We start from the raw sequence: 26775 nt of genomic DNA, 5'->3' as shown, positions 1-26775 counted from the left end.
AGATGTCTGCGTAGGGCGAGAGGCATCCTGAAAGACCCCTCTCACCCAAACCACAGACTCTTTGCCCTTCTTCCATCCGGGAGGCGCTATAGGACTATTGGTTCCCGCACTAGTAGGCTCAGGAACAGCTTCTTTCCTGTTGCTGTCTCCCTGCTGAACTCTGCCCCTCCTCAATGACACTGAACAACGATACCCCCTTCCTCCTACCCATCTGAACTCTCATGCTCACACCATACATACAGTAGTGGGTGGGTGTGTATATATATGCATACTTAAGTTCTTATTTATACTTCATTGCTTATTTTCTACTTATTTTTCTATTTATTATATACCACTGTACATACTGTACATTCTGTACATTCATCAAAAAGTATATTTATTTCCATTACTGCATTACTGTATTGCATTCTGGCTGGACGCCACTGTTCATTTCATTGTCAAAGTATTTGTATACTATGTGCAGTGACAATAAATTGAATCTAATCTAATCTAATCTAATCTAATCTGTTTCGGATGTTGGTTTTCTACAATTCCAATACAATAGAGATTTTATCTTTCAATATGGATTATATTGTTTGTTACAATTACATAACTATGACATAACCATCAACTGAAATGTACATCAACGTGACAAACAGACAATTCTGGGGATCGTGGACAATACAGAGACAGTCCAGGTGGAGCCTGTAATAAAACAGAAAATAGTGGCCATGTATTAGAACTTTCAAGTCTGGTGAGCGTTGGCTTGAAATTATCTGATGGTATCTCCTAACTAAGAGATTACTCTTTGCTGTGAAGCTATAATGTGGCATGTTGTTTAATAGCTTGTAGTTTAGTTATTTTTGGCAAGCAACACCATTGTGTGATGGAGCATAAACTAAGCTGAAATCAGTCGTATTCTAGGTGCATTGGTGGAGGGAGGCCATTCTGCAGAGACTTGGCTTACATTCTGTTTTTAATCAGTAAGTCAGACAGTGCCAATGAGTGCACTGGTTCCCAAACACTGGGTCGGGACCCATATGTGTGCTGTGGACACATTGTTTATAGGTAGGTTATAGGTTTCCTACATTTAGTTCTTAAATATTATTATTTCAAAACATTAAAAAAAATACTTTCCCCAAAAAAGCACAATATTTCATGCAATGTCTTCCCCCCCCCCCCCCCCCCCCAGTAATTTCATGAAGAAATAAAAGATAAACCAAAGAAATTCTATAAATTAGTGAAGTTAGTTAGTTAGTTAGTTAGTTAAATAGTGAAAATAGCCGATCTACAAGCTCACAACATGTGGCTTAGGGACGTGTTGTGAGCTTGTACATCTGAAAGTTTCACTACTTTGGGTCCCGGGGAGACATCTAATTTCTCTTTTGTGTCACAGGCTAAAAAGTTTGGGAACCACTGCTGTAGTGTACTGTAATCAATATTGAGATGCTTGTCAGAGCATGAAACAACAAACATACTATAGGTATCATGCAATATAAATTAAAGGTGATACATTCCATATTACTTTCAGATTTCATGCACATGGATTAAAGGATGTATAAAGTATGGATTATTAAGTGATACATGCTGCTGTGCTGACGGATACTTACCTTTAATCGTATAGCCAAGCTGTTAAACTGTGTTTGGACAGCCGCTTCCAAACACATGTCCTTGAAGCAATCCAAATAACACAATGTATAGTTCAGTGTAAATTGGAGTAATGTAATTCTCTTTTTGTGCACTGATATGACTACACATATTTACTCCTATCTTAAACAAATAACATTTATTAAAAAAATATATTTAACCATATCTAAGTAAGTGCCAGTAGTATTGTCCAATATGTGGAGTATCAATCAAATTTAATTAACAATAAATGAACAAAAAATGTAAAAATAAATAGCTAAATAAATAACCATGTATGTTGAGCAGGTCAATGAAGCCCTACTGATATGCATCATTGTCTTATCTTATTAAGAGCTCTTCTCATGTTGTAACAATAACAGAAAGATGTAGTCTGTAGTGCTTTATAAGTTATAACACTCAAAGCCTTACCAGAGTCCATGTGGATGTTGAGTGGTGTGTGGTACATGTGCAGGTATTGTTGTGGGCTGAGAGGCTCTGCTCTGGCCAACAGCTGCAACACGTCCTCTTGAGGCACAATCAGTTCTGGGACCTCGTCAAGCACCGACCCTGGAAGAGACTTGGCAATGATTGAAAATAATATATTTTTAATGTTTTGCAACATCTGATTTATTTTCTTTATTTTCCTGGCTATATTAAAGAGCGGAAAAGGAGGATCTGTGAGGTTTATTATAGCCTTCTTGATGGTAAGAAATGTGCTACAAAAATGAAAGATTACAAAGCGTTTAGGATATGAAAATATTTTTTGCTCTTTAGTATTTATAATACAGAATACTACGAAGCCCAGAAGAGAAGCAAGCTGCTGGAACAATATGGCTCCTATGGGTAAAGAAACACACCTTCTTGGCTATTTCGGGGTGTTTGCCTAGCTTGCAGAGCAAGGAATGAACTGAGCACACCAGACTCTCTGTGCTTTTCTCCTCACCCTCAGAGTCGGCCCCAAGTGTCCTAGTCTGCATGTCCAGAACCTTCAATGATCAATCAATCAATCAATCAATCAGTCAGTCAATCAAACTAAATTATTAAATGTAATTATGATAAGGATATGATTAATTCATATAAAAGACATTTTAGATGTTTCACAAAAACACGGTAATGGAAGACTAAAAAGATAGAAATGACACCTTGTAGCTCCATTGTTGGAACAGTCGGCTTGGGAGATCGTGTGCCATGAGCAGAATCCTGGGAGCCTCCACCAAGGTACTACAACAGGATGGGGATAGAATTTAATTGAGCATGGCATGCTCAACATCAAAACTTGTGCTAGGAGGTAAAGCTGATGAGAATGCACTTTTCAAACGGGTGCAGACTTTAGAAGACGCTGCTTCAAGGAAAATGTGTAATTGAGTGTCACCGTCACATTGACTCACACTGTATAAAGTTCAAACCACAATTCTGCAGCCAATGTTACCCAATGTTACCTGTGGTTTCAAGACACCATACAGGTATACATCATCATAAATAATTTTCACTACTCCTGACACCATTTACACACGTCAGATAAGTCAGGTCAATATAAGAGCGTAGCTTTACCAGTCTGCCTGTTGCTGTTTCTCACTCAGGTTCCGTAGCAGTGAAAGCAGCACATCACTGGAGGACTAAAAGTTAAGAGAATCAAATCAATGAGTTTTAAGGCTGAGATCTCTTATAATGAACACTATTAACATTTGTCATAGAAAAATATCTTTAAGTAGGTATATCTGGTCCAAACATACCTCAACGACATGGAGTGTACATGATGGGTAAATCAAAAGCAAGCCTGTGATACTGTCTCCTTGGTGTTGCTTCTGCAAGTGAAGGTTCAGCTCCTCATAATGTGCTGCACGGAAATATGCAACAATCACTCAGTAAAATGGGTAAATTCAGAGTAAATGAGAGGCTTCTCTATTCAGTTCTCATTAGCCTGCTGTCTTTTTTATTTGCTTTTTTCATTTTAATTACTATTATTTCTTATGCTGCCCCAATATCTGAAGAAGCTAAACTACAATAATGTTCTTGTTAGTAATGTTTAATGTACAGTTGTACACAAGATGAAAGCATCCCTATTCTGGGGACGACCATTTGTTGAAAATAGCCGATCTACAAGCTCACAATGCGTTTTGTTAGCTGGTAGATAGGCTATTTTCAGCAGAGATTTTATGTAGAGGGAGAAAAGGAGTAAGCCAAGTATGAATGGTAAATGGTGCATTTATATAGTGCCTTTATCCAAGACACTTTACAGACATTGTGCATTACATTCACCCATTCACACACCGATGCCAGAGGAAACCATGCAAGGCACCAACCTGCACATTGGGAGCAATTAGGGGGTCAGACACTTCGACACTAACTCTGGGGGAGGCCGGGTTCGAGCTGGGAACCTTGCGGTTGTCCATCCGGTCACATTAATTACGTGCGCGCGCGCGCGCGCGTGCGTGCGTGCGTGCGTGCGTGCGTGCGTGCGTGCGTGCGTGCGTGCGTGCGTGCGTGCGTGCGTGTGTGTATGGATGTGTTATCAAAGATAACTCCATCATATTTTATAGTCCCTTCAACAATGTCCTGGATTATTACATGGGATTTATTATGGTGTCACACTCAGACCAATGCAAATTCATCCTGAGGTTGATGTTGATGATGGAGAACACATTAGTGAAGCCTTTCCACCATGAACATGGAACATATAGTTCTCTTAAGCCATACGGTATGTTGTCCTACAACGGTGTTAATGAAAGGAATGGGACGAATAGGCTTATATACAGTTAGTAGTCTTAATAGTTTTCAAATGTGGCTCAACAGTGGCGACTGGCTGACCTCCCAATTCTGTCCTTTTAGTGATTTGCTGCGGGAGGTCTGCCACGACTATCAGTCGATGTAACAGGAATTTCTGGAAAGACAGAGAGAGAATGGTTACGAGAGGCCCTGTCAAGTGGGAGGACAGGAATTAAGTATGGAGAATAACAGTGCATGTTGGTTAAGTCAATTGAATCACCATGTTCTGTGGTACACACACACACACACTGTAAAAGTGTGTTTCTGTCTTTCAACATCGAGTTTTGGACAAATCTATCTCAACAATGAATTTGTTTTCTCACTTTTATTTTATTAAAATGATTATATTAACATATATATTATATTAACATTAACGTGATCACAGTCCTATAATATTACACCACTTTTACTATTTGTCAAAATGCCAGTAACTGTCTGTTTGGATTCTTTTCTGATTGATATATAGGTATTACTCGAGTCTCAGAATAAGATTTGTCACACAGAGATGCAACAAATTATGAAAAGAAATGAGTATAACAACATTTGAACTTCGTAATGTATTTCTGCTGTTTGCTTTGCTTGAAAATCATACAAACCTGCTCTTCCTCTGCATACAATAGCTTCCTCTGTGCCATAAGCTGGTGAAATAAGCTAGTCCCAGGTTCCTTCTCTTGGCTTTTCTCCATTTCCCCCACTCTTTCTCCCTCTTTGAGCGAGTGATTAACCAGGAACAGCAGTGTCCGACAGCCCTCCCTCACTAGACTTGTGTTTACCTCTTTCATAAAAGCTTATATCCTGGATACCTGCCATTGTTTCCCCATGGTGCTATAAAACCAAGCCTCCCACTCTGTGCTGCAATTACAGATAAACAACAGGACACAGTTGTCCCCAGACAGACTTGGATAGGTGATGTTGGCAGGTGGGCGGAGGAAGAACATATTAAGCAGTGGTGGAAAAAGTAGGCTACTTAAGTAAAAGTATCAATACTGCAATATAATATTGTACTTAAATACATTACTTGAGTACATGTTTGTAGGCTATATAGTTACCTTACCTTACACCACTGATTAAAGGGATATTTCAATTTCAATATCGTTTACTCAGGCTTATGTGAACACCCCAGACGTTTTTTAAGTTGCTTGATGCCTTGATTCAGTATTTAGATATTTGATATTCCTTTTTGCTGCCCCGCCCCCTTCCTATACAAACCCATTATAACGTCAAACTCCATTTTAACCATGATAGATTCATCGAAAACACACGTCCTTTTTTCTTTTCACTGATATTGTCCTTCTAATACGTGAGGGAGCCGTGTTTTTTCATTTACTGTTTTCATTTATTTTTAATAATTATTTTTGACGTTTTGGTCTCCTCCGGCCTCCTCCTGGAGGAGGTTCTTTTCCAAGAGAATTATTAAAGATAAATGAAAACAGTCAATGAAAAAACACGGCCCCCTCACGTATTATAGAAGGACAATATCAGTCACCAGAAAAAAGGTTGGGTGTTTTCGATGAATCTATCATAGTTAAAATGGAGTTTGGAGTTATAGGAAGGGGCCGGGGGGCGGCAGCAAAAAGGAATATCAATTATCTAAATACTGAATCAAGTAACTTAAAAACTGTCTGGGGTGTTCACATAAGCCTGAGTAGACGATAAAATGACCAAAAGTGGACTTCTAGAGCAGTGGTTCTCCACCTTTTCAGGCTGTGACCCCCCCAAAATAATGATATTTGAACTGGGGATCCCCCCACCCTGATAAGCAGTATAAGCACTTGGAATGTAGGCGTTGAGGCATTCAGTTTGACTCGGTTCCACAGATAAATATTGCCTCTTTCTTATATTATTTGACAATCTGTTCAATGTTTCACCAATTGTTATAGTATAGTTATACTTTTGATTCAGTATTATTTATTTTTTGTGTGTATAAAAGGTATGCAATTATTAAAAGTCTGCAACACTAATGTTGGCCTTCCACTATAGCCTTCCAGGCTTCCACCAATGCCCACCATCACACATGTATCATTTGAATTTATACAATTATGATGTATGTGAAATCCACTGGCACATTATGCTGCAATTTGTCCCAAAGTGACAGCAAAAACAAAGCTGCTATTTGTTTCAAACAAGCTTTATACCCTGTATAACATGTATGTAACGATGCAATGTGACATAGCTCTGTTTACAAAAATGCTGTACCCAGTACCCCCCCATCCAACTGTAGCCTATATTTTCAAATGTTTTTATTGTATTTTGACACTTGCTTTTGGCAATGTACGCTTTCTCATGCCAATACAGCTCCTTTGAATTTAAATTCTATATGTTGTTATTATTGTCCTAATGCCACTTTATGCAACGCCTGAAAATCATGCAGTTCTGCCTGGTCAGCAAGAAACACAAACCTTTCTCATTGTCCGGTTAGACTCTTCAAACAGTGACACTTGCTCTTGAAATGTCTGGTTCCAATATTCTAAAGGCCCGTTATCAGCTTTGTGCGATCTGGAAGCCATGATTGACAGCTATGGGTGTTTATACTGTTTGGGTTTGTTACCTAGCAACAACAACAATTTCAACGAACAAGCACACGCCACAGGCGGATAAATTGCCTGAATAGGTCTAATAATAACATGGTGGTTGTAGTAAATGATCGATATTGTGTAGCAAAATTGCAAAAACTATTTAACATTGTTTTCCATTATATTATACCAATTAATTAACATTAATACAAAATGTTACATTGTAACATGCATATGCAGCGCTTCTCTTAACAGTTTGTAATTGCTTTGCCTTTGTCCGTCCCTATCGAGAACAAAACAGACACTTTTGACCAATGAGCTAATATGTAATATGTACTTTTTTGTATCAGAAACTGTTTATGACTGTATGACCAGTGAGTGACCACTAGATGATGCCAAACTTCAACGTTCTGTGACTGTGTGCTGAGTGTGTGGAGTACTGACCTTAGAGGACCAGTTTTGTGTGCGCAGCGCAGCCTGCGAAACACACCCGCCAGTGCCGCCACGGTCGGATACTAGATCTTGTAAGTACTGATCTACAAGCCAACAGCGGGTCGCAAAGTGAGCGTTTTTAGCTTGTAGATCCGCATTTGTATTTATTTTTTTACAAGGAGCACCCTCGTGCGATGTGGGACGGTCCGTCTGGTTGTCTTCACAACGAACTGACCAATCACAGCGCGAGGTTCCCTTTCGCCTATGGGATCTTGAGTCGACACTGAGAACAGAGAACCCTCAGCTGTATTCTTCACCTGACATCCAACATCAAGCGGTCAGACCCAGACCGAATGGACTGAAAAACATCACCGCTTTGGACGAGGCAGCGAATGAGATGTTCAGGTACTCAATGTTTAGGTTATATAATCACAGGCGAGACGTTTTGTGATATTTCTTACCGTTTCTAATACAATCTAGCTCGTTTAGCAGCTAACCGTTGCGTTGGGGCGCTTGTTTTGAGTTTTTTTTTTACACACCCATTTTTGACAGCTGATCCTGTCTGTCACAGTAGCAGCTAGCCTGTTTGTTCATTCGTTTCTTCTTGGTGTCATTATTTTGACATGCTTATGTCCCCATTTAATTCTGTTATTAATACATTGACTGCTCTTTTATACACGCAACGACAACATTCATTGTCGTCCTGCTTGGGTTATCATGGTGGGTGATGCTTGTGTCAGGTGGGCTATAGATATTGCTTGTCATTTATCATGTGACATTCGCCGTGATACTGTCGGTATTTTCCTGGAAATGTGGCTGTACAGTATATGAGATCATCCAGTGTAGACTACTAGAGTAATCTATCTCATGCGATGTTTATAGTGGCTCATCCATCAGCTTCTGGACGTAATGCTCTGGACGAGATCTAACTGTATACTGTACTGTACACACAGACATAACAGTGACACACAATTTTCATTACTTGAATAGAATAGCCATTGGGAAGGTATACAAACTCGATCCAGTATATCTCACATATTATTTAATATCACCCTTGATAAATTGAATACCCAGGTCTGGAAACAAGCCCCTGGGACTTTTTGTGTTATCTCTTTTAACAATCATTGTAAAATCGTACCACTGTACTGTTTACAAACGGTTAATAAAGTATGCAATCAATCAAACAAACCCAGTTGTGTGAAGGAAATGGTATGTTTCAATACAAAACCAATTTAAGGCAAACAAATGGGAAAATTGCTTTAAAGATTGATTGATTGAACATTTTATTCACAGTTGTACAGTTGAAACGAAAGTACAGGTCAATGCAAAAACTGATACAAGGATAAAACCAGAAAAAGCACCAAGACTTGTTTGCATCAGGGTCCTCCATTTTCAATTCATCAGTATGTATAAATATAAATATGTATAAATATACACTTCTATGAAAAAAAAGGAAAATAACGTGTACAGTATGAAAAAATAGGGGCCAGTTTCGAATTGCAGCCGCCTGTTAGTGCTCTTTGAGAGTGGTTGTGAAGGAGTCAAGGGATTCACATTTCTTAATGGCTGTTGGTAGGGCGTTCCACATTTTAGTGGCATAGGAGCTAAATTAATTTAACCCCTTGTTTCAGTCGAATCTGGGTTGCACGTGGTTTGTTGAACTGCCTCTGGTGTTGTGAGTTTGGACTTCGTTGACATTATGGAAGTACTGTATTTTGACATGAGGTACATGGGTATCTTAGTGGTGTAGGGAATCTTGTAGACCAGGCCCATTGCAAGTTGCTGTACTCTGTCGTCAACCCCTATTAAAAGCCATTCCAGTCTATCAAAATGGGCAGGGGTGAGGTGGGTTCTGGGAGTAAGGCCAAGTAGTAGCCTGACCAGTTTGTTTTTGGATGTCTGAAGCCTTGTTTTAAGGGCCTTTGAGATGCTGTGGTACCATGAGGTGCATGCATAGTCAACGAAACCTTGCATAAGGGTCTTAAAGGTATTTTTGGTGACCAGTGATCCTGTTAATCCAATGAAACATACTGCAATCTCTTATACTGTAAGGCAGGCTCTTGAGTTGGTAGACTTGTTTTCTCTCCATGGTTGTGCCTGTGACTGTGTGAGATGACCTTTTGTGAGAAGGCTTTTTTATTCTTTGCTGTGGTGTCTGTGTTTATATTGAATTGGTTTGTGTTTATATTAAATATGCTGTATCTCAGCAGTTCAGCATTTGTCAAAGCATACCACTTGTTGGCTGTGACCAAATGTTTTTTATGGCATGGCAACTGCCAACTGGGCACCAATGTGTCTGTAAGTGGATGCTACAGCTCAGTATTACTTGCTTCTTGAGTAGGACAGCACAACTGTTCATAACAGAAGACTCTCAATGTCACTCGCTGAAAATAGCAGATCTTTCCGGCTTTTTTAAACATTTACTGGTCAGTCATTAATTGCAACTTTCCAAGTTCTTAGCCCTCTTTCTGAAAAGGTTCTGTGTTGTTGAGTCAAGACAGTGTTGTACTGTTATCTGATGCCTGATAGCATTCAAGCACCATTCATAGTGCCAATCTCGAGGTTTGTGAGTTTCAGCCAGATCTAGTTGCCTTTTGTGTCAATTTCCAAAAGGGCTGATGGAGTTGTTGGAATTATACCAAACCGGATTCCACTGCTTGTTGTCCTATTTAAAGACTAATGGGTGGCCAGACAGACACGCTAATAAATGTCCTCTTACTGTGGGACTTGCTTAGTAAACTTAAACTATCCTTAATTTCCTTTCCTTTCCTTCCTAGTCCTGAACCTTTACCCCCAAATATCGTATTGGGTCGGTTGAAGTTCACTCTCACATAGCCAATAACTACTGTAATACTACCGGTAATTCAATGTGTCTAAATACTGTAACTTAATAAAATACTTAAATCAAGCATTAGATTAGGCTACAAAAGGGAAACAGAAAGCAGAAAGCGGTTAAATTAAATGTTGTCATTGTACAGTACAGGATTCCCACAGCCCAGCCCGTGGCCTGTAGCTATTTTATTTTGTCTGCAGACTGGTGTGACAACAGCATTCATAATCAGTGGACTGGACCTATATTTAGATATTGGGTGTATTCCCATTGCACTCTGCCGCTCAGAGAACTGTTTTGGTATGTAAGGATTTACCTACAGCCATCTCTCTCTAATTATGAGTCCCTGTGATGGATTGGACTCCTTGCTACACCGTTACCTCTGGGAAATAATAGCACTGACACTTCTTTTTTTAAATCCTCAGTTCACTTTTATTATCTAGGACACAGCGATACAGCAGTATGAGAGATAGGCCTACATTGACAAAGGGGATCTAGGGTAAATGAGTTACTTATGCTGTTGTCCCGCAGAATGTGAAAGGTTGCTTAAAGCCTGGGTGTTTAAATGGGGTATCACTCGCCACCATGATGTTAATTTTCATGACAGAAAATGGGAAATCTTAAATATCTTTGATTTTATAATATGAAAAAAGTGCAATGATGGCAGGGCACTAGTGCACTTAAGAGGGGTGTGTGCGTGTGCCCGTTCTGTCAAATTAGGGAAAATCTCTCAGAGATGGATAGATAAGAGGTCGTTGTAAACCACAGTAAAGTGGTTTCATGTCATAATTTATCAATCCATCCCACCATTGTTTTTAAAGAACATTATTTTTAAAGAACATTAAGGCGTGCTTTGGTCAGGCTGTGCCAATTCCAATCTCTGTTTGAACTTTGAAGAATTGATAATGCACTTTTTTAATCTATAAACGCCTGGGTGTATCTGGCTGTAGGCGTCTGTGGGATGAGGCAACTTTGATTAATTCCCCTCGACGGGGTTAAGTCATTGATCTGTTCTGCTTCCTCTGACTTGATGAGGGTTGGTTTTTATCCACACACCCCCTCGTCTTGTTACTGGCAGTAACTATAAATCGGGGCTTAAAAATGAATTTAGCCTCCTAACTCGAAAGGTTTGCATTAGTGTCCTTTGTGCCTGTATCTATCCAGGCCTTAAATGCTGATATGAGGAGGAGGTAACTTTGTCACTTCTTGTATCTTTAATATACAACTGTTCTTGATGAATTCCTATGCTACACTGATAACTTGAACTGACACTGTACCCATGTGTCTTTACTGTGATTTATGTGATTTATGTTGTCTGCCTGTTATGATGCTTTGCTGTACAACAAATCGCCCCTCGGGGACAAACTAATACCTGAACCTGAACCTGAAACCTGCTTGTGAGATGCAGTGGATGAAGGATGTTGACTGTGATCTGTGATGATGTCCTTATGTATTTCGTTTTTTTCTGGGTTTTTCTGCATTGCAGTAATCACTCCAATTTTTCCGTTGTTTTCGCAGATTTGTTTGTCATGGAGACAGACATAATACCAAAATTCTCTTCAAAAGATGAGGAAATTGACTTCTGGAAGACACTTGCCCTCAAATACAAGACAAGGTATGTTAACTGGCACAAATGATGCACTCTCCATTAGGCTACGTGCCATGTCATCAGCATACCTTTCTTGCCAAGCACGATAGTTGGACAGGGATTTGTCTCATGTGTTTGGCTGCATAGGCCTGCGAGCTGGTTAATATTCATTAAATATCATTATATTTATTTTAGTAAACCGTTAACACATTTTCTCTTAACTTCCTTAATTACACAATTCAACACATATCTGGGTATTATTATGAACATATCTCTGGGTACTACAGAAATTTTACATAACTCAATATTGAAATGTAATTTTCACATTGTTCATTAAAATAATTCTATTATGACGCGGCCAGACTGATATCACTGCATAGATAATAGCCTGGGCTATTAGAGGGATCTCTGTTTGGAACCTGCATTTCCAAGGAGCGCATTCCCCAAAAAAAGCCTCATATCTGCATACTGGGCCCTGTTTGGTCCGTCACTACTTCGGAGGGAGTGAAATCCAATCACAACTGAGCAGTGCCAGTGCCAGACCAAATCTGCTGAGGGCTTTTCTTTTTTGCAATGGCAGATTCGTCTGGTTTCCAGGCCAGACCACTAATATAGACAGTCCCATAGACATACTGACACTCCACTACATTTATTTGAAAACTTTACTTACTGGTTATTTTGTAGATTTCGATTATTATCACAAAACATACATTAACCACTTCAGCCCTATACATTTCGGCCATTTGAAAATAGCAGATGTAAAAGCTCACAGTCACAATGCGCTGCGATGCGAGCACTTGAGCATAATGAGTACTTTTACTTTTGGTACTTTGTTTTTGTGGTACTTTTGATGCAAATACTTTCGTACTTTTACTCAAGTACATTTTGAATTCCGGACTTTTACTTGTAACAGAGTATTTCTACAGTATATTGCACTAATGCAGGCAGTTGCAGTATTGATACTTTTACTTAAATAACAAATGGTCGTCAACCTGATGTTCTCACTCGCTTTCGATAAAAGACCAGTCGTAGCAGATCATGTTCGACCTTGTGTAAGAGCTCTATTATGATACAGAGAGTGAGTTTCCTTGAAAACCTTGTTTAAAGGGATGGATCCCATTGCATGTTGAACATAAGAAAGAGGCTTTCATGCCTTTTGTGTCTCTGCCTGCATGTCTATGAATGGGTTTATGCAACTTGATGTCATTGGCTTCCCGCTATTGTTGTAGCTAAACATAATGAACAACACTCTTAAGCCTGGATAAAATTAGCTGTGCTCTGCATTTTCCTGTTGCAGTTCGTGATAGTCACTAAAGGTCTCGGTGGACAACAGACACACCCAGTCAGGAAATTCGCTTTGGTTTTCCACCTAGTTGGCTCTTTGATAGTCAGTGAAGATAAGGGTCACATCCTTTGTGTGTGTGTGTGGTATGAATGAGGTACTTTGTTGACCCTGACAGCATTGCAGTATTGGATTTCAAGTTCAACTTCACACTGTAATTTTTGTTTTACCGATTAGTTTTGTGTGTGTGGGTGATGTGTGGGTTTCGTATGAGATGAGACTTGAAGAGAACATAGGAATTTCTATGTAAGACTATTATGAAATTATTAAGCGAGCAAGCATCGTGGTTAACAAGAGGGAAAATTGAAGAGGGAGAGAATAAAATAAATAATTATCATTTTAAAACCCCGGAGGGGCTGCTTACCCACTTGATCCCTAGCGTCTCTAATATGGAGCAAAAATAGCATATCTACAAGTTGCAATGTGTCGCGAGTTTATAGATAATTTATTTTCGGCCAAGACATGAATGCAGGGAAGACATGAATGCATGTCTTAAATATATTATATATTATTTTCAAATGGCCGAAATGTGTGTAGAGCTGAAGTGGTTAATGTATCTACAAAGTAACTAAAGTTGTCAAATAATTGTAGTGGAGTAAAAGTACAATATTTGCCTCTGAGCTGTAGTGGTAAAAGTACGGAAAATGTGACAAATACCTCAAAACTGTACTTAAGTACTGTACTTAGGCAAATGTACTTAGTTATTTTACACCAGTGTTGAGCATCGGGGGAAATAGTGTTTCTGGCCACCCTGGCTCCATGCTCCCCACCCCCAGCACCTCCGGTCACATGCCAGCACTACTAGCATACCAGCTGCCATTTTTAGATGCTTCTGTCTGTGTGTTCTTCCATGGCTGGATCAACCGACAAGTTGCATAACAACCAGTGAGTCTGCTCTCCCTTATAGCCACTGTGAATGGTGGTGGCACACTGTTTTTGTAATGGAGAACCTATTGAATGCCAAAACCTCACGTTTTAACAAGGTGAATGAGCGTAACATACAAACAAAGCTGTTAACAGTCCAGCATGAAATTAATTAAAACATGTTTGAGGCGTCTTGGTTTTTGGTTCTTGGTTCAGAATATCTGCTTTTTGTGTGTTTTTTCTTTATTGTGGTTGTGAAAGATTGAGGTTGATTGTGGTCTTGTGGTTGAACCCCGAGAGCTTCAGAAAAACAACAATATGTACAGTACTTAGTGGTCTAATATGGTGGTCTATATGGTGGTATACAACTATACACCTCCAGTTAAGATGCTCAATTTGATAAACCTTTTGTGATTACAAAAAGTGAACCTTAAGGAATATGCCTGTGCTGATAAATTAATCATACCAAGCTCTTTTTTAAGGTTTACACACACACACACACACACACACACACACACACACACACACACACACACACACACACACACACACACACACACACACACACACAAACAGATATATACAGTATAGTGATTGTTCTAACAGGACTAGAAATATATTCATTAGATTGTAATGAGATATAAGAAATAAGGTTACTGCAGTAGTACAGAAGTAATTATCCATCTGAGAAGCTTTATTGATCTACTTAAAAGTTCATATTGTGTGGTTTGCTTCTTATGTGGTAAAGATGGGTATGGATAATAACAAACATCCTAACAGAACATCTCATTTAGCAGAGCTACATCACCCTTTGAACTATTAGTTTTTCCTGCATAGCTATGCTATGGAGTCATGCAGCATTGGAGTCATGAATGCTACTTTGAGACTTTCTATAGTATTCAGGTGTCAAATAAGGAGTGAAAAAAAAAGTGCTGTCCCCCTTTCCTTGTGGTGGCATAGTTAGTACTTGCCAACCGTTGCTGAATATCTTGCTGCCCTCTTTATGTCCAGCTTGATGTCTTTAATGTTCTCTTTTCCAACAGCTACCAGGAGGCCCAGGAGGAGCTGGTGGAGTTCCAGGAGGGCAGCAGGGAGCTGGAGGCAGAGCTGGAGGCTCAGCTCAGCCAGTCGGAGCACCGCATGAGGGACCTGCACTCTGAGAACCACAGGCTCAAGAACGAGCTGGATTCCATCAAGGTGGGGCTTCGGAAGGAAGTTTTTAGACTGAGGAATAATTACATTTGTTTATATAGGCTATAATCAAGATATTCAATTGGCCACGATTTTAAAATCAAATTGTGAAGTTCGAATCATGATTTTTTTTTAAAAGACTGACTGAGGTTATCTGGCTGCATTGAAGAGTATGATTCAACTTTTTATGTGGTTTATATTGTTTATAATTGTTTCAAAATGTTCTAGTATAAAATTCTAGCGAATTGGCACCCAAGGTATCGATATCGTATCGAATCGGGAGGTAAGTGACTCGTCCCACCTGTGCAAACAGTCTTATCAGTGCATATGTCTGTTTTGGTGAAGAGCCTGACTTTTGTGCTCTGAGATGAGAAGCTGCTACTGTTCCTAAACATGCCCATAGCATCGCTGCATGGTCATCCAGAACCTGTAGATATCCTGATGTGGTCTGACTCATTCAATTATTGTGAACAAAATCCAATTGAGATAGTCCAGAGCTGCCAGTTAATGTGTCCTGTGTCGTACGATTTGAAGGGTGGCAGCTGCAGCTCTGGAGACGGAGCAGTCGTCTCTGGGAATCAGAACGGTTCCTGGTTTGATCCTGACTCCTGACATTGCGTCAAATCGTTTTTTAGGAAGACAATTCGACTGACGAGTGGTAGTGTCTGGCCGTTGGTGTGTGACTGTGAAGCATACATTGTAATGTACAATGCGTCGCACTGCGATGCATTCTTTCGGAGCTTGTAGATCAGCTATTACGGTACTATTGACGTACAATGAAGTACAGTATGTACTATATAGGGTTTCACTGGTTACGCTTCCAACTTAACCAGCGTGTACACTGTACAGTATGTCTTCATCCATACCCTTGACTTAAATTATTAAAGGTTTTTTTTCATAGCACTCAATCTTCTCCTGCAGAAGAGTAATCACATTGTAACCACTGCTCCCTTGGGTGGTTTTGTTTGTGTGTCCTTTTTTATTTATTTAGCTGAGGAGCCCATGCAGTTGGGGTATGAAGGGCCATAGCAGAGAGAGCAGGCCCATGGACAAAATACTGTACCTCTTGACATACAATCCCAGTTTTCTGCCCTATGTTTGATTCTGACATGACGTATATATCACGTAAATCGCCAATCCCGATGAGTACTGGAGATGGCTATGGCTCAGAATTAGGAATTCATATGGACTGTAATCAAAATGGTAATCTCACTTCCTGAAGAGTATATGTTTTTCCTGCCGAGCAGCATTTGGCACCTAGCTGTTCAGTGCCAGTAATGTCCTGATTATTCCAGCTGTGTTCATTTTGTACGAAACTCATACATAATGTATCACACAGCGCCTCTGTTACGTGCGTGCTCTCGCTCCATAATTAGCACATGGGGGTGGGTTGTAACGCGTCTCTGTGCCTGTGTTTGCATTACGTTTTCCAGCCATGAGAACTAAGCCACCTGCGATGATCAGATGTGCACCAGCTATTTCATCTGCTTGGTTATTCAGGGCAAATGGTAGACTGCACATGAAGTGCACACGCATCATTAGACGACACCTTTCTCTGTCAAACTAAAATGCCCTGTTGGTTACTCATGCCCACGTGACATTTATGCCTTCGCATCACCAGAATACATTCTCTCTCCGTGCACAATAATTGACTGTCCAGTCCAGATTTACTCTGCAGTTACAGTTAATGACGCACTCACGTGCAGCCTTCTTGTGTTTAACCACATTAACCCTGGCATGTCTGTTTTTGGAATGACATTATAGCCACAAATTGAACAGATTGCAGATCCTCAAGCTCACAACGCATTGCATCGTGTGATGCCTTTATAAGCTTGTAGAGCAGCTATTTTTTTTAAACTTCTGAACATGCCTTAAGTGGTTAATACTTAATAGATATTGCCGCCATGTTAATAAAGAAATCCTCTGAATGACACTCCAGGGCAAACGTACTGTCTCCTGGTGGTAATTGATTCTGACGCGACAGCAACAGCACATATAGGTCAGACAACACAGGCATATCTATTGAGCTGATTGGGCCTGGGCTGGTGGGAATATAGGTCACGCATCAATATTCTCAGACCCAGCCTGAGAATGGTAGAAACAGAAGAGTCTCTGAAAACTGGATGGATAATAACATTTCAGTCTGTTTGGGGAGGTTGATAGGTCACAGGCGAACACCCCCATGGATTACAGTTCCCAGTCGCCACGACTGATTTGGATTCAATAGCAGCCAACATGTCTTCTATGGAAGCATGGCACAGGGCGGAAATGGCCTGTCTACAAGCTCTCAATGCAGATGCATGCAGACACCTTGACTGCACAACTTTAAAAGTTATTTCTTTTAAAGATTAGAGCATTTTAAGTGGTCAAACTAGCAATATGGTCATAAGCATATCTTCCATAAATCCCTAAGGGTCTCGGATATTTCATAAAAGCAAACGTTAAAGCCTCAGTCTGTGATGTCTTCACCTGGTTGGCAGTATGTAGAACAGCAGGAACCATGTTACTAAATCATAATTTTACATTTGTTTGGGAAACGGCACTAAATTGCATAATAGGAGTTGGCCATACACATCTTTTCAGTTGAGAATATATTTAGCGTTTAATCCATGCATTACATCCCTTCTCCCCTCCAGGAGAAACTGGAACAACAGTATCTTCAGAGCTACAAGCAGGTGTCCATCCTGGAGGATGACCTTGGCCAGACCCGCAACATCAAGGACCAGCTCCACAAATATGTCCGAGAGCTAGAGCAGTCCAACGATGACCTCGAGAGAGCCAAAAGGTCAGTGGGAGCTCCAGGAGACACAAGATAAACCCCTGCACTGTTTGTTTAGATGCAGTGATGGTTTCCGCTGTGTATGTCTGTTTGTGTGTACTGTGTATACATTTTTGTTTGGTCGTTTGTCCGTATACTCAATCCATTCACCTGATGACATTCCGTTCTAGCACTCATGACACGTAATTCTTCAGAAGCCCTGCTACTTGTCATGACATAATCTGATTCTTCCTTGCGCACTCTATTCAGATGAACCAAAACACCAATAGTAAAAGTCTGTTCTAATTACTGGGAGCAGTAATGGCTCAAATGGACTTGTTATAATTGGATTTAAATCAATGTTGCTGCTAAAGATGCCTGATATACTAATCTGTTGTCTTGATCATTAATTGGCAGATGGAATGTGCACTTGTGTGTGTGTGTGTGTGTGTGTGTGTGTGTGTGTGTGCGTGCGTGCGTGCGTGCACTGTGCGCACACGCAAACCGGTGATTACATGATTAAATACATTGATTCATTTTGAAATGATCATGCCCAGTTCTACAGCTCTTCCATGACTTCTTTTGCGCAGGGCTACCATCGTGTCTCTGGAGGACTTTGAGCAACGTCTGAACCAGGCCATAGAGAGGAACGCTTTCCTGGAGAGCGAGCTAGATGAGAAGGAGTCTCTGCTGGTCTCTGTGCAGAGATTAAAGGACGAGGCCAGAGGTGAATATTCACCGCATCTTTTAAGCGCCAAGCCACTCATTTGCATGTGTTACAGCTGACCATCTTATGTGAATTTTCAACTACAGTACTGCTTTCTCATGTATGATTTGTTGTCATTTGTGTCCCCACTGAAGCCTAATTCTGGGTTAAATGCATGTTTTCTTAATCTGCCGGTGAGCGCTACTGTATTTATCATGAAAAATGTTGTCCTGCTTATTCGTTAACAGACCTCCGTCAGGAGCTCAGTGTGCGAGATTCGAGGCAGACAGACATAAGGATGTCCGCTCCAAGTTCGCCCACTCAGGACAATGAGAAGATGGACACAGCCGTGCAGGCCTCCCTGTCCCTCCCTGCCACGCCACTGAACAAGGATCTGGACAACGCCTTTGCCAACCCTACAGGTATCTTTTTTTTTTATATATATAATTTTTATCCCACGATTTTGTAACCCATTTTTCACCCCTGTGTCAATTATCTAATGTGATCCTGGGCTCTACACACCCTCCGCCAACGGACTTGAACTCATGCTTCCTTATCTTTGTAAGCTGTCCCCCTTCACCTGTTTCGAATGCTATCAATGCATTGAAAGGGACAAAACATCACATTTAATCAGAGAATTGAATGCTCTCGGTAGCCGTCTACTGACCTACCAAGATCTCAGTAGGCTGCATTCTGTGTGTTGATCACGGCTACTCTGTTTTGACAGCGACAACGTGCATTGTCCGACATTACTAACCCTAACAATAAATCTAACCCTAACCTCAGTTTTAACCGGCCACGTAAATCCCCTAATCTCATATCAGTCTTAACCGGCCACGTAAATCCCCTAACCTCATATCAGTCTTAACCGGGCCACGTAAATCCCCTAATCTCATATCAGTCTTAACCGGCCACGTAAATCCCCTAATCTCATATCAGTCTTAACCAGCCATGTAAATCCCCTAACCTCATATCAGTCTTAACCGGCCACGTAAATCCCCTAATCTCATATCAGTCTTAACCAGCCATGTAAGTCCCCTAACCTCACATCAGTCTTAACCGGCCACGTAAGTCCCCTAACCTCATATCAGTCTTAACCGGCCACGTAAGTCCCCTAACCTCATATCAGTCTTAACCGGCCACGTAAGTCCCCTAACCTCATATCAGTCTTAACCGGCCACGTAAGTCCCCTAACCTCATATCAGTCTTAACCGGCCACGTAAGTCCCCTAACCTCATATCAGTCTTAACCGGCCACATAAGTCCCCTAACCAGTCTTAACTCTTAACAGGCCACGTAAGTCCCCTAACCTCATATCAGTCTTAACCGGCCACGTAAGTCCCCTAACCTCATATCAGTCTTAACCGGCCACGTAAATCCCCTAATCTCATATCAGTCTTAACCAGCCATGTAAGTCCCCTAACCTCACATCAGTCTTAACCGGCCACGTAAGTCCCCTAACCTCATATCAGTCTTAACCGGCCACGTAAGTCCCCTAACCTCATATCAGTCTTAACCGGCCACGTAAGTCCCCTAACCTCATATCAGTCTTAACCGGCCACGTAAGTCCCCTAACCTCATATCAGTCTTAACCGGCCACATAAGTCCCCTAACCAGTCTTAACTCTTAACAGGCCACGTAAGTCCCCTAACCTCATATCAGTCTTAACCGGCCACGTAAGTCCCCTAACCTCATATCAGTCTTAACCGGCCACGTAAGTCCCCTAACCTCATATCAGTCTTAACCGGCCACGTAAGTCCCCTAACCTCATATCAGACTTAACCGGCCACGTAAGTCAGTTGAAAACGCATGTCGTTGCTGTCAAAACAGTAGCCGTGATCAACGCACAGAATGCAGCTACTGAGATCTTGGTAGGTCAGTAGACGGCTACTGAGATCATTCGATGCTCTGATTAAACATGATTTTTGTCCCTTTCAATGCATTGATAGCATTCGAAGCGGGAGCCCCCTTTTACATCCCTTAAACATAAATCACTTCAGGCTATTGCCTGTAGCATTAAGAAGGAATGCCGATGCATTTCCCATAAAGTGATTCCATCGATTGCCTTATTCCACTGAACTTTATTTGCGAGTGTGAGCTCATCACCTGCCAATGAGCCATATCGGAATGATTGTCATTCTACTTTCCACCCCAGTGCTATCAAACGGCTGCAGCAACAACTCGCCGCTGACTCCCTCTGCCAGAATATCGGCCCTTAACATTGTCAGTGATCTACTCCGGAAAGTAGGGGTGAGTCACTCCATCTGAGCCTCTGCCTCTCATGTTCGGTATTGACGCTGACCCTGCCACTATGTCTCTCCTGCTTTATTAAAAGCCTAAGTTGCTTTCCCAACATGGCGGGAGAGTCTTACTGTATCTTGTCTTTGCGTCTTCTTCATCCCCCTGCAGGCTCTGGAGTCCAAGCTCGCTGCTTGCAGGAACTTCGCCAAAGACCAGAAGGCCAGGAGGGTGTACACCCTCGACAATGGAAACGCGATCAATGCAAACACGGCTAAGTTCTCCCAGTCGCTCCACACATCGTATTTCGATAAAGCGTGAGTAAAACTGAAGCCCTGTCCCACGCAGCCACCGACCCACACCTGCTCCATTTCTGCAAACACTGTGACTCATGTCTTAGTCATGTGTGACAAATGAGAACCAACACTTGATTTATTGTCTCCTCCAGGCTGAAGGCATGGGGAGAGTATGTTTTGCAGTCCGTCCGTCCGTCCATCCGTCGGTGTACAGCTAATCTCTGGCACCGTTAACCCGGTTGCTCACACACTCCCTAGATGCCAACGACGAACCTCTGCCCCAAATTTCCAGAACGGCTTCATCATTTACAAGTCGCAGTAACAAAAAATGGCAACTAAAAGACACTGTGAAGCAGCTTTCTGCGTCTACGGGCTGGCGGCCCACTATACATTTTGACAGGCAGCCTTTTTAGACATATTTAAAGCCCTACACTCTTTTAGTTGAGCTTTTAAAGTCCTTGTTGTTTTTCATGTCCTCACTGTATTGCATTTCTGCTATTATTTTAATGTTTTATGCCTTTGCTTTACTTTTTTGCCAGGTGCTTGAAAAGCATCTTGGCCTACATTCACTACTACCTCTAGTAGCGACCGTAGTAGACACATTTTCATGATTGGCTGCTTCCTTAGCCAGTGGGAGAATTTCCCATAAAACCCATAGTCTGAATGGCATAAAACCCATACTCTGAACGCTGCAACGCAATGTGGCTAGTCAGTAGTAGCCCTGCCATTTTATTCAACGAACTGCACTGCACCATGTTTGAGCATGGATGGATACAGTATGTTTTTGTGACCATAGGCAATGGGACAGTTATGGCCTTTGACACTGACGGAGGAGATGTGGAGTGTCTCAGACCTCTGTATGTTTTGTTTTGTTTGTTTGTTTGTGTTTGTTTGTTTTTCCCCAGCAGGAGAGAGAGGGTGATATTCCCTGCCTTGATTCTGGGTAATCTCAGCTCCTCCTCCCGTTATTACCTGTGTGTGTGGGTGGGGCGGGTGATTATAACTTATACATGTCATTCAAAACTGCAATACTGTTGCGCAAAGACCCGTCCCCGCCTGCCTCTGATTGGCCTACCAAACGTCTGTGACGCACACGAGACGGCTTCGCCTCTAGTCATGTGTCACATTCGCGAGAATATAAATGGTGCCGGTGAAACAGTACCAGTATATGGTGACGGCCCCCTCACGACTTTCCCTACTTGTGGGACTCTGAGGATTTGCTATTCTGTCCATATCGGGTTGCAACTCGAACAGGGCTGAGTCAGCTCTAGCGAACTTCGAAACGTTCGACACGGCAACTTGCGCACTTTAGCTCGCTCTGTGGTGTCTCTCGTAGATCAAGTTCGCTAGAAACTAGTCCGAACTAGAGCGGTATCTGAACCCGGGAGGTGTGGTTGGTGGTTGGTGTGGTTGGTGTGGTTGGTGGTTGGTGTGGTTGGTGTGGTTGGTTTCGGAGTATTAAGCCCTAACCACACCAAAGGGTCACCATGCAACTCCTTGGGTCCAAACGGTTGCAAGGAGTTAACGCTAAAACCGTCTTGACCCTTTGGTGTGGTTTGGGCCATTGAATTCCATGCGTTGAATCACTAGGGTCAACGTGCAACAAGACATATCACACCGCAGGGACAACGCTAAAACCGTCTTGACCCTTTGGTGTGGTTAGGGCTTAATGATTAGACCAGCAGTTGGCTGGCAGAATTGGTTAAAATGGGAGAATGCCCCGCCCTGCGGGCACCCTACTATTTCTTACTAGTAGGAGGGGGGGGGGGGGGGGGGGGGGCAATCACAGGCAGGCGGGGGTGGGTCTTTGGGAACTGTATTGCCGTTGTGAATGACGCATTATACATGCATGCAGCCGCTACTTTAACCAGGCTCCTGTCTCACATACACTGATAGATATAATCACTGTAGGCTAGATGCAACGTTGGCCACTAACCAGTCCCTGGTGGTGGAGGTGGTGGTGATGGTTTTGGGGAGTTCTCCTATACTGCTTTGTTAGCACTAATCTAATCTAACCTAATATAATATCTCATTCCTTTTGTCTGTCTGCTCGCCGTGTGGCGTGTGTTGCTTCTGCATTGCAACTGGCCTAAGTATAGGTAGCCCACCCTGTTCATTATGTTTTTGGATAGTTTATTTCTCGAGGTCTTGGTTTTTCAATAATAAGTTCAATATAATTATGGATGTATTATAAAGAAAGCAATAGTAAGTGTAAGTGGATCTGTCACAAATGTATCAAAAGTCATCTGGGCTGTTTGTGCTGTGTCACTCTAATATCGTCCATTTTATTTGTCACCAGCTCCCTTCCCAGTCCCAGCTAGTGTTTCTGCAGTGTGAGGGCTGAGCATGCAGGTGCAGGGTACAGACACACAAGGGCATTCTCTCATTGCAATGCAGAAAAGGTGTTGGGTTGAACATATTTATTCACCCTGGAGGGGGGGGGGGGGGGGGGGGTTCTAGAAATCCAGTATCAGGCTTCATTGGATGTTAGGGGTACGGTATACATCACTGATGATGTTCCTTCCAAGTTGTGATTCCCAAATTTAACCCCTTTTGGTGTTTTAAGCATTATGTTATACTTTAGCTATTGAAAAATAGCAGATCTACAGGCTCGTAGCACGGCACTCGCTTGTAGGTCTGCTATTTTTGAAAAATCGTGAAAATGTAGTGCAAATCTTTGAATATATATTCTTTCACAGTGAACGTTTTAACTCAAACCTTTGCTTCTGGGGGGTCCCTGAAACAATTTCAGATGGGGGTCGGCAGCCATTTACATATAATCTTGGGGGTCCTTGACAGAGATTAAAATTGGGTGCATTTTGCATCCTAAAACACAGTTTATAGTTAAGGGACGCAATAAAACAACGACCTCTGCATCCACGGGATGCACTACTGTACTACTGTACTGTTTTCTACATGAATATTACCACATTATATACACCATATAAAATGAAATGGGAGTTAAATGCTGCAATTTGTAAAAATGGCAAAATATGACTCCTAACATCGTTGAAGTGGGACTCATAAAATGTCCCTGGGACTGATCTAAAAGACCATCCCGGGACTCATTACATTGAAAACCTATTTTCATCACTGCCTTGACATGAAAACGTTTGGGAACCACTGACATAGAAACATGGGTTTTTTCAGAAAACTGTCAGGATTTAGAAGACATTTGTAGAATCGTCCTCGGGTCTAAATGGTTTAAAGTAACCTGCCAGGCAGGATGCCACTCAAGCTCTCCAGGCAGCCGAGGCTGTTGGTAGCCCCCCCTGGCCAACCGTTTCTTCCACATTGCACGAAATCCACTGATGTCAGCACAGCATGTGTGTGCGGCTACCCTGTATTGGGGGGGATTAATGTGGACAGATTGACAAGTGACCTGCTGGCTTTCTCAGGTCAACGCGTCGCCCTCTATGTTGGCAGCAACCACTGGAAAGTGGCCGTGTGCCTGATGGGGACGACATTTACATGGACTATTATAATGGCTCCTGTGGGTAGTTTAGCAGAGGCGCTGCCTGGCAGGTGGGGCAGGTGACGGTTTTAAAAAAAAACGATTCCTGGCTGGCATGTCGTGTTGTTTTTCCCCTTCCTATAATCACATCTGTTAATTCACAGTCATCTGTATTCATTAGTGGCTCTGAGTCCTGTAGCATTGCTTTAATACGTTTTGACAAGATTTAAATTTGCTTCACTTAACAGTAGTTACATTTAATTGGTATGTTGTGAGTATGGTAATACTCCAGAGTCCAGTTCATGGGTCACATGAGCTCATTTGCTTCCGGTGTTAATTTAGTAACAGCGATGTTTGGCTCATTCATTCAGCTAGAGTAACCTTGCCTTGTGTCCCTGTCTTTGTTGTTTTGTTGTTACAGCAGGGCAGTGAACGGCCTGGAACCTGGCAGTCTGACAGCTGTGACCGCACCCCCCTCTGTCTCTTAGTGCCCCTCACTACAGTGTGACAGTATCCCCACCAGGCCCAAGTATGAAGTAAGAGCATATGTCATGGACAACCAAGCCTCCGTCAAAGACGCTACAAGCTGATGGCTAGTAATATAAAACACAGACGTAGTTATAACAGGGGCCCTCGTTGCCATCACTGCACATTCAGTCGCTGTCTCTGTCTCGCTGTCTCTCTCTCTCCCAGTCTCTCTCTCTCTCTCTCTCACACACACACACACACACACACAAACACACACACACGATTCTTGTGCTTTGGTCATGCTCCAAACCTAGGTCCCCGTCTGTACTGTGTATATATTTAAATGTGCTATATATTGTCTTCATGTATCAAGAAGGCACACTCAACTGACATGACATGTCCTGCTTAGTCACTGAAATGGTTACAACATGCAACATACTGTCCAAAGACAGAAACTTTATGCAACTGTAATTAGTTCTTAGTATTTTTTTCTTGTATAAGGGCACAGTTTGCCTTCAGTATATTATTTTATTTGTTTTTTTATTTTATTTAAACATGTTTTTCTGCATACGTAGCGCATTTAGTTTTATTCTTACAGGACAGATAATAACTGTCATACTGATTTATTTATAGCTGTGTCCAAAACGGCTATGAAAGGGAAAGTAAATATTAGCTGTGCTCTGTTGAACCATATATGACGTGTACAGTATTGGTCATATTGATCATTATTTATAGGTACATGTGTGCTGTGGTCAGTGTTCAGCCCAAGTGGCCTGTTGTTATTACAAACTGCAAATGTTTGATGCTTTTATTGTTGATAGAAGCTCAAATGTTGGGTTTTTGTTTTGTTTTTAGATTTCATAAAACCTGTGTTGAGTACTGTACGTTACAAGCAGGTATACTTTGACCTTGTGCAAACCCTGTATTTTCACAATTTAAGTTTAATTCATGTGCAATATTGCCTGTTTGTCAATATTTCCTTTTCTGGCATGTTCAAATAAATTTGATTGCATCCATTAAACTATAAATAGTTATGTTATTTGATCATGTCTGTTTCTTGTTAAATCAAGGCTTTTAATTGAGAAAATGAATTTCACAACCATTTTGTGTGTAGATAATACAATTTGTTTTATTTTTTATAGCAACAGTGGTTCAGGGAAAAAAATTGTTTCAGTTGCATAGCATTCTAATGTGTTGTGTATTCATACTTGATAGCATCTGAGACCTGTGCATCCGGAAGCTATTGAATTAATTGTAGGACTCTTTCCCCTAGCTGTTCTTTGATCGGTGGCATTCTTGTAGTCAACACTGCCCCTTAGTGACTAGTTTTGTAAGTACAAGAACAGTGGTGGGAAAGGCACTCAAATGTTTTACTGCAATGTAGAACTACTCTCTCGTGTCTAAAAGAAATATAGTGTTTTGTTGCTGAGAATGCAGCTGAAAAGTGCTATTGTGTGTAAAGCAGCAACAATGCTGCTTTACACACAATAGCACTTTTCTGGGCTGTGAAGAGGTGATTCTGGTGGAATAAACGACGTGATGTCCACCATCCAGCATTGCTTTGTTTTCATTCTGCATGCATAGGTGGCTCGACAAAAAAAAGGTAAAAACACTGAAATACACTGGCACTTTTATGCTGTTATATTAGTCTATTCCCGGCCACCTACCCCGCCCCAGAGTGACAGTCAGGCAGTAACAAGCACATTATTTTATATTTGACCCTAA

General features: G+C 41.5%; 2 protein-coding genes across 5 annotated transcripts; one reads left to right on the top strand and one right to left on the bottom strand.

Annotated features, from left to right (window-relative positions):
• Positions 1-1597: 1597 nt before the first annotated feature.
• On the bottom strand, positions 1598-5153 carry tex47 (testis expressed 47; the record flags this gene model as incomplete). Its single annotated transcript, XM_079492259.1, has 8 exons — positions 1598-1649; positions 2035-2182; positions 2463-2591; positions 2748-2826; positions 3157-3221; positions 3339-3442; positions 4414-4486; positions 4968-5153. The coding sequence occupies 8 exons, from the start codon at positions 5151-5153 to the stop codon at positions 1612-1614; spliced, it is 822 nt and encodes a 273-aa protein (XP_079348385.1). The 3' UTR covers positions 1598-1611.
• A 2415-nt stretch (positions 5154-7568) lies between these two features.
• On the top strand, positions 7569-26089 carry ndel1a (nudE neurodevelopment protein 1-like 1a). 4 transcript variants are annotated; one of them, XM_079493103.1, is made up of 10 exons: positions 7569-7721; positions 11665-11761; positions 14984-15137; positions 17768-17916; positions 18480-18616; positions 18844-19017; positions 20750-20844; positions 21004-21149; positions 22037-22071; positions 25004-26089. In XM_079493103.1, the coding sequence occupies exons 1-10, from the start codon at positions 7709-7711 to the stop codon at positions 25012-25014; spliced, it is 1011 nt and encodes a 336-aa protein (XP_079349229.1). In that variant the 5' UTR covers positions 7569-7708; the 3' UTR covers positions 25015-26089. The 4 variants fall into 4 exon arrangements, with proteins under 4 accessions (XP_079349229.1, XP_079349227.1, XP_079349228.1 ...); XM_079493101.1 differs by lacking the exon at positions 25004-26089 and adding an exon at positions 23428-23481; XM_079493102.1 differs by lacking the exon at positions 22037-22071.
• Positions 26090-26775: the final 686 nt, after the last annotated feature.

Source organism: Electrona antarctica (assembly GCF_951216825.1).
Source record: "Electrona antarctica genome assembly, chromosome: 22".
Taxonomy (NCBI): Eukaryota; Metazoa; Chordata; class Actinopteri; order Myctophiformes; family Myctophidae; genus Electrona; species Electrona antarctica.
This window is presented reverse-complemented; position numbering and strand designations above follow the sequence as displayed.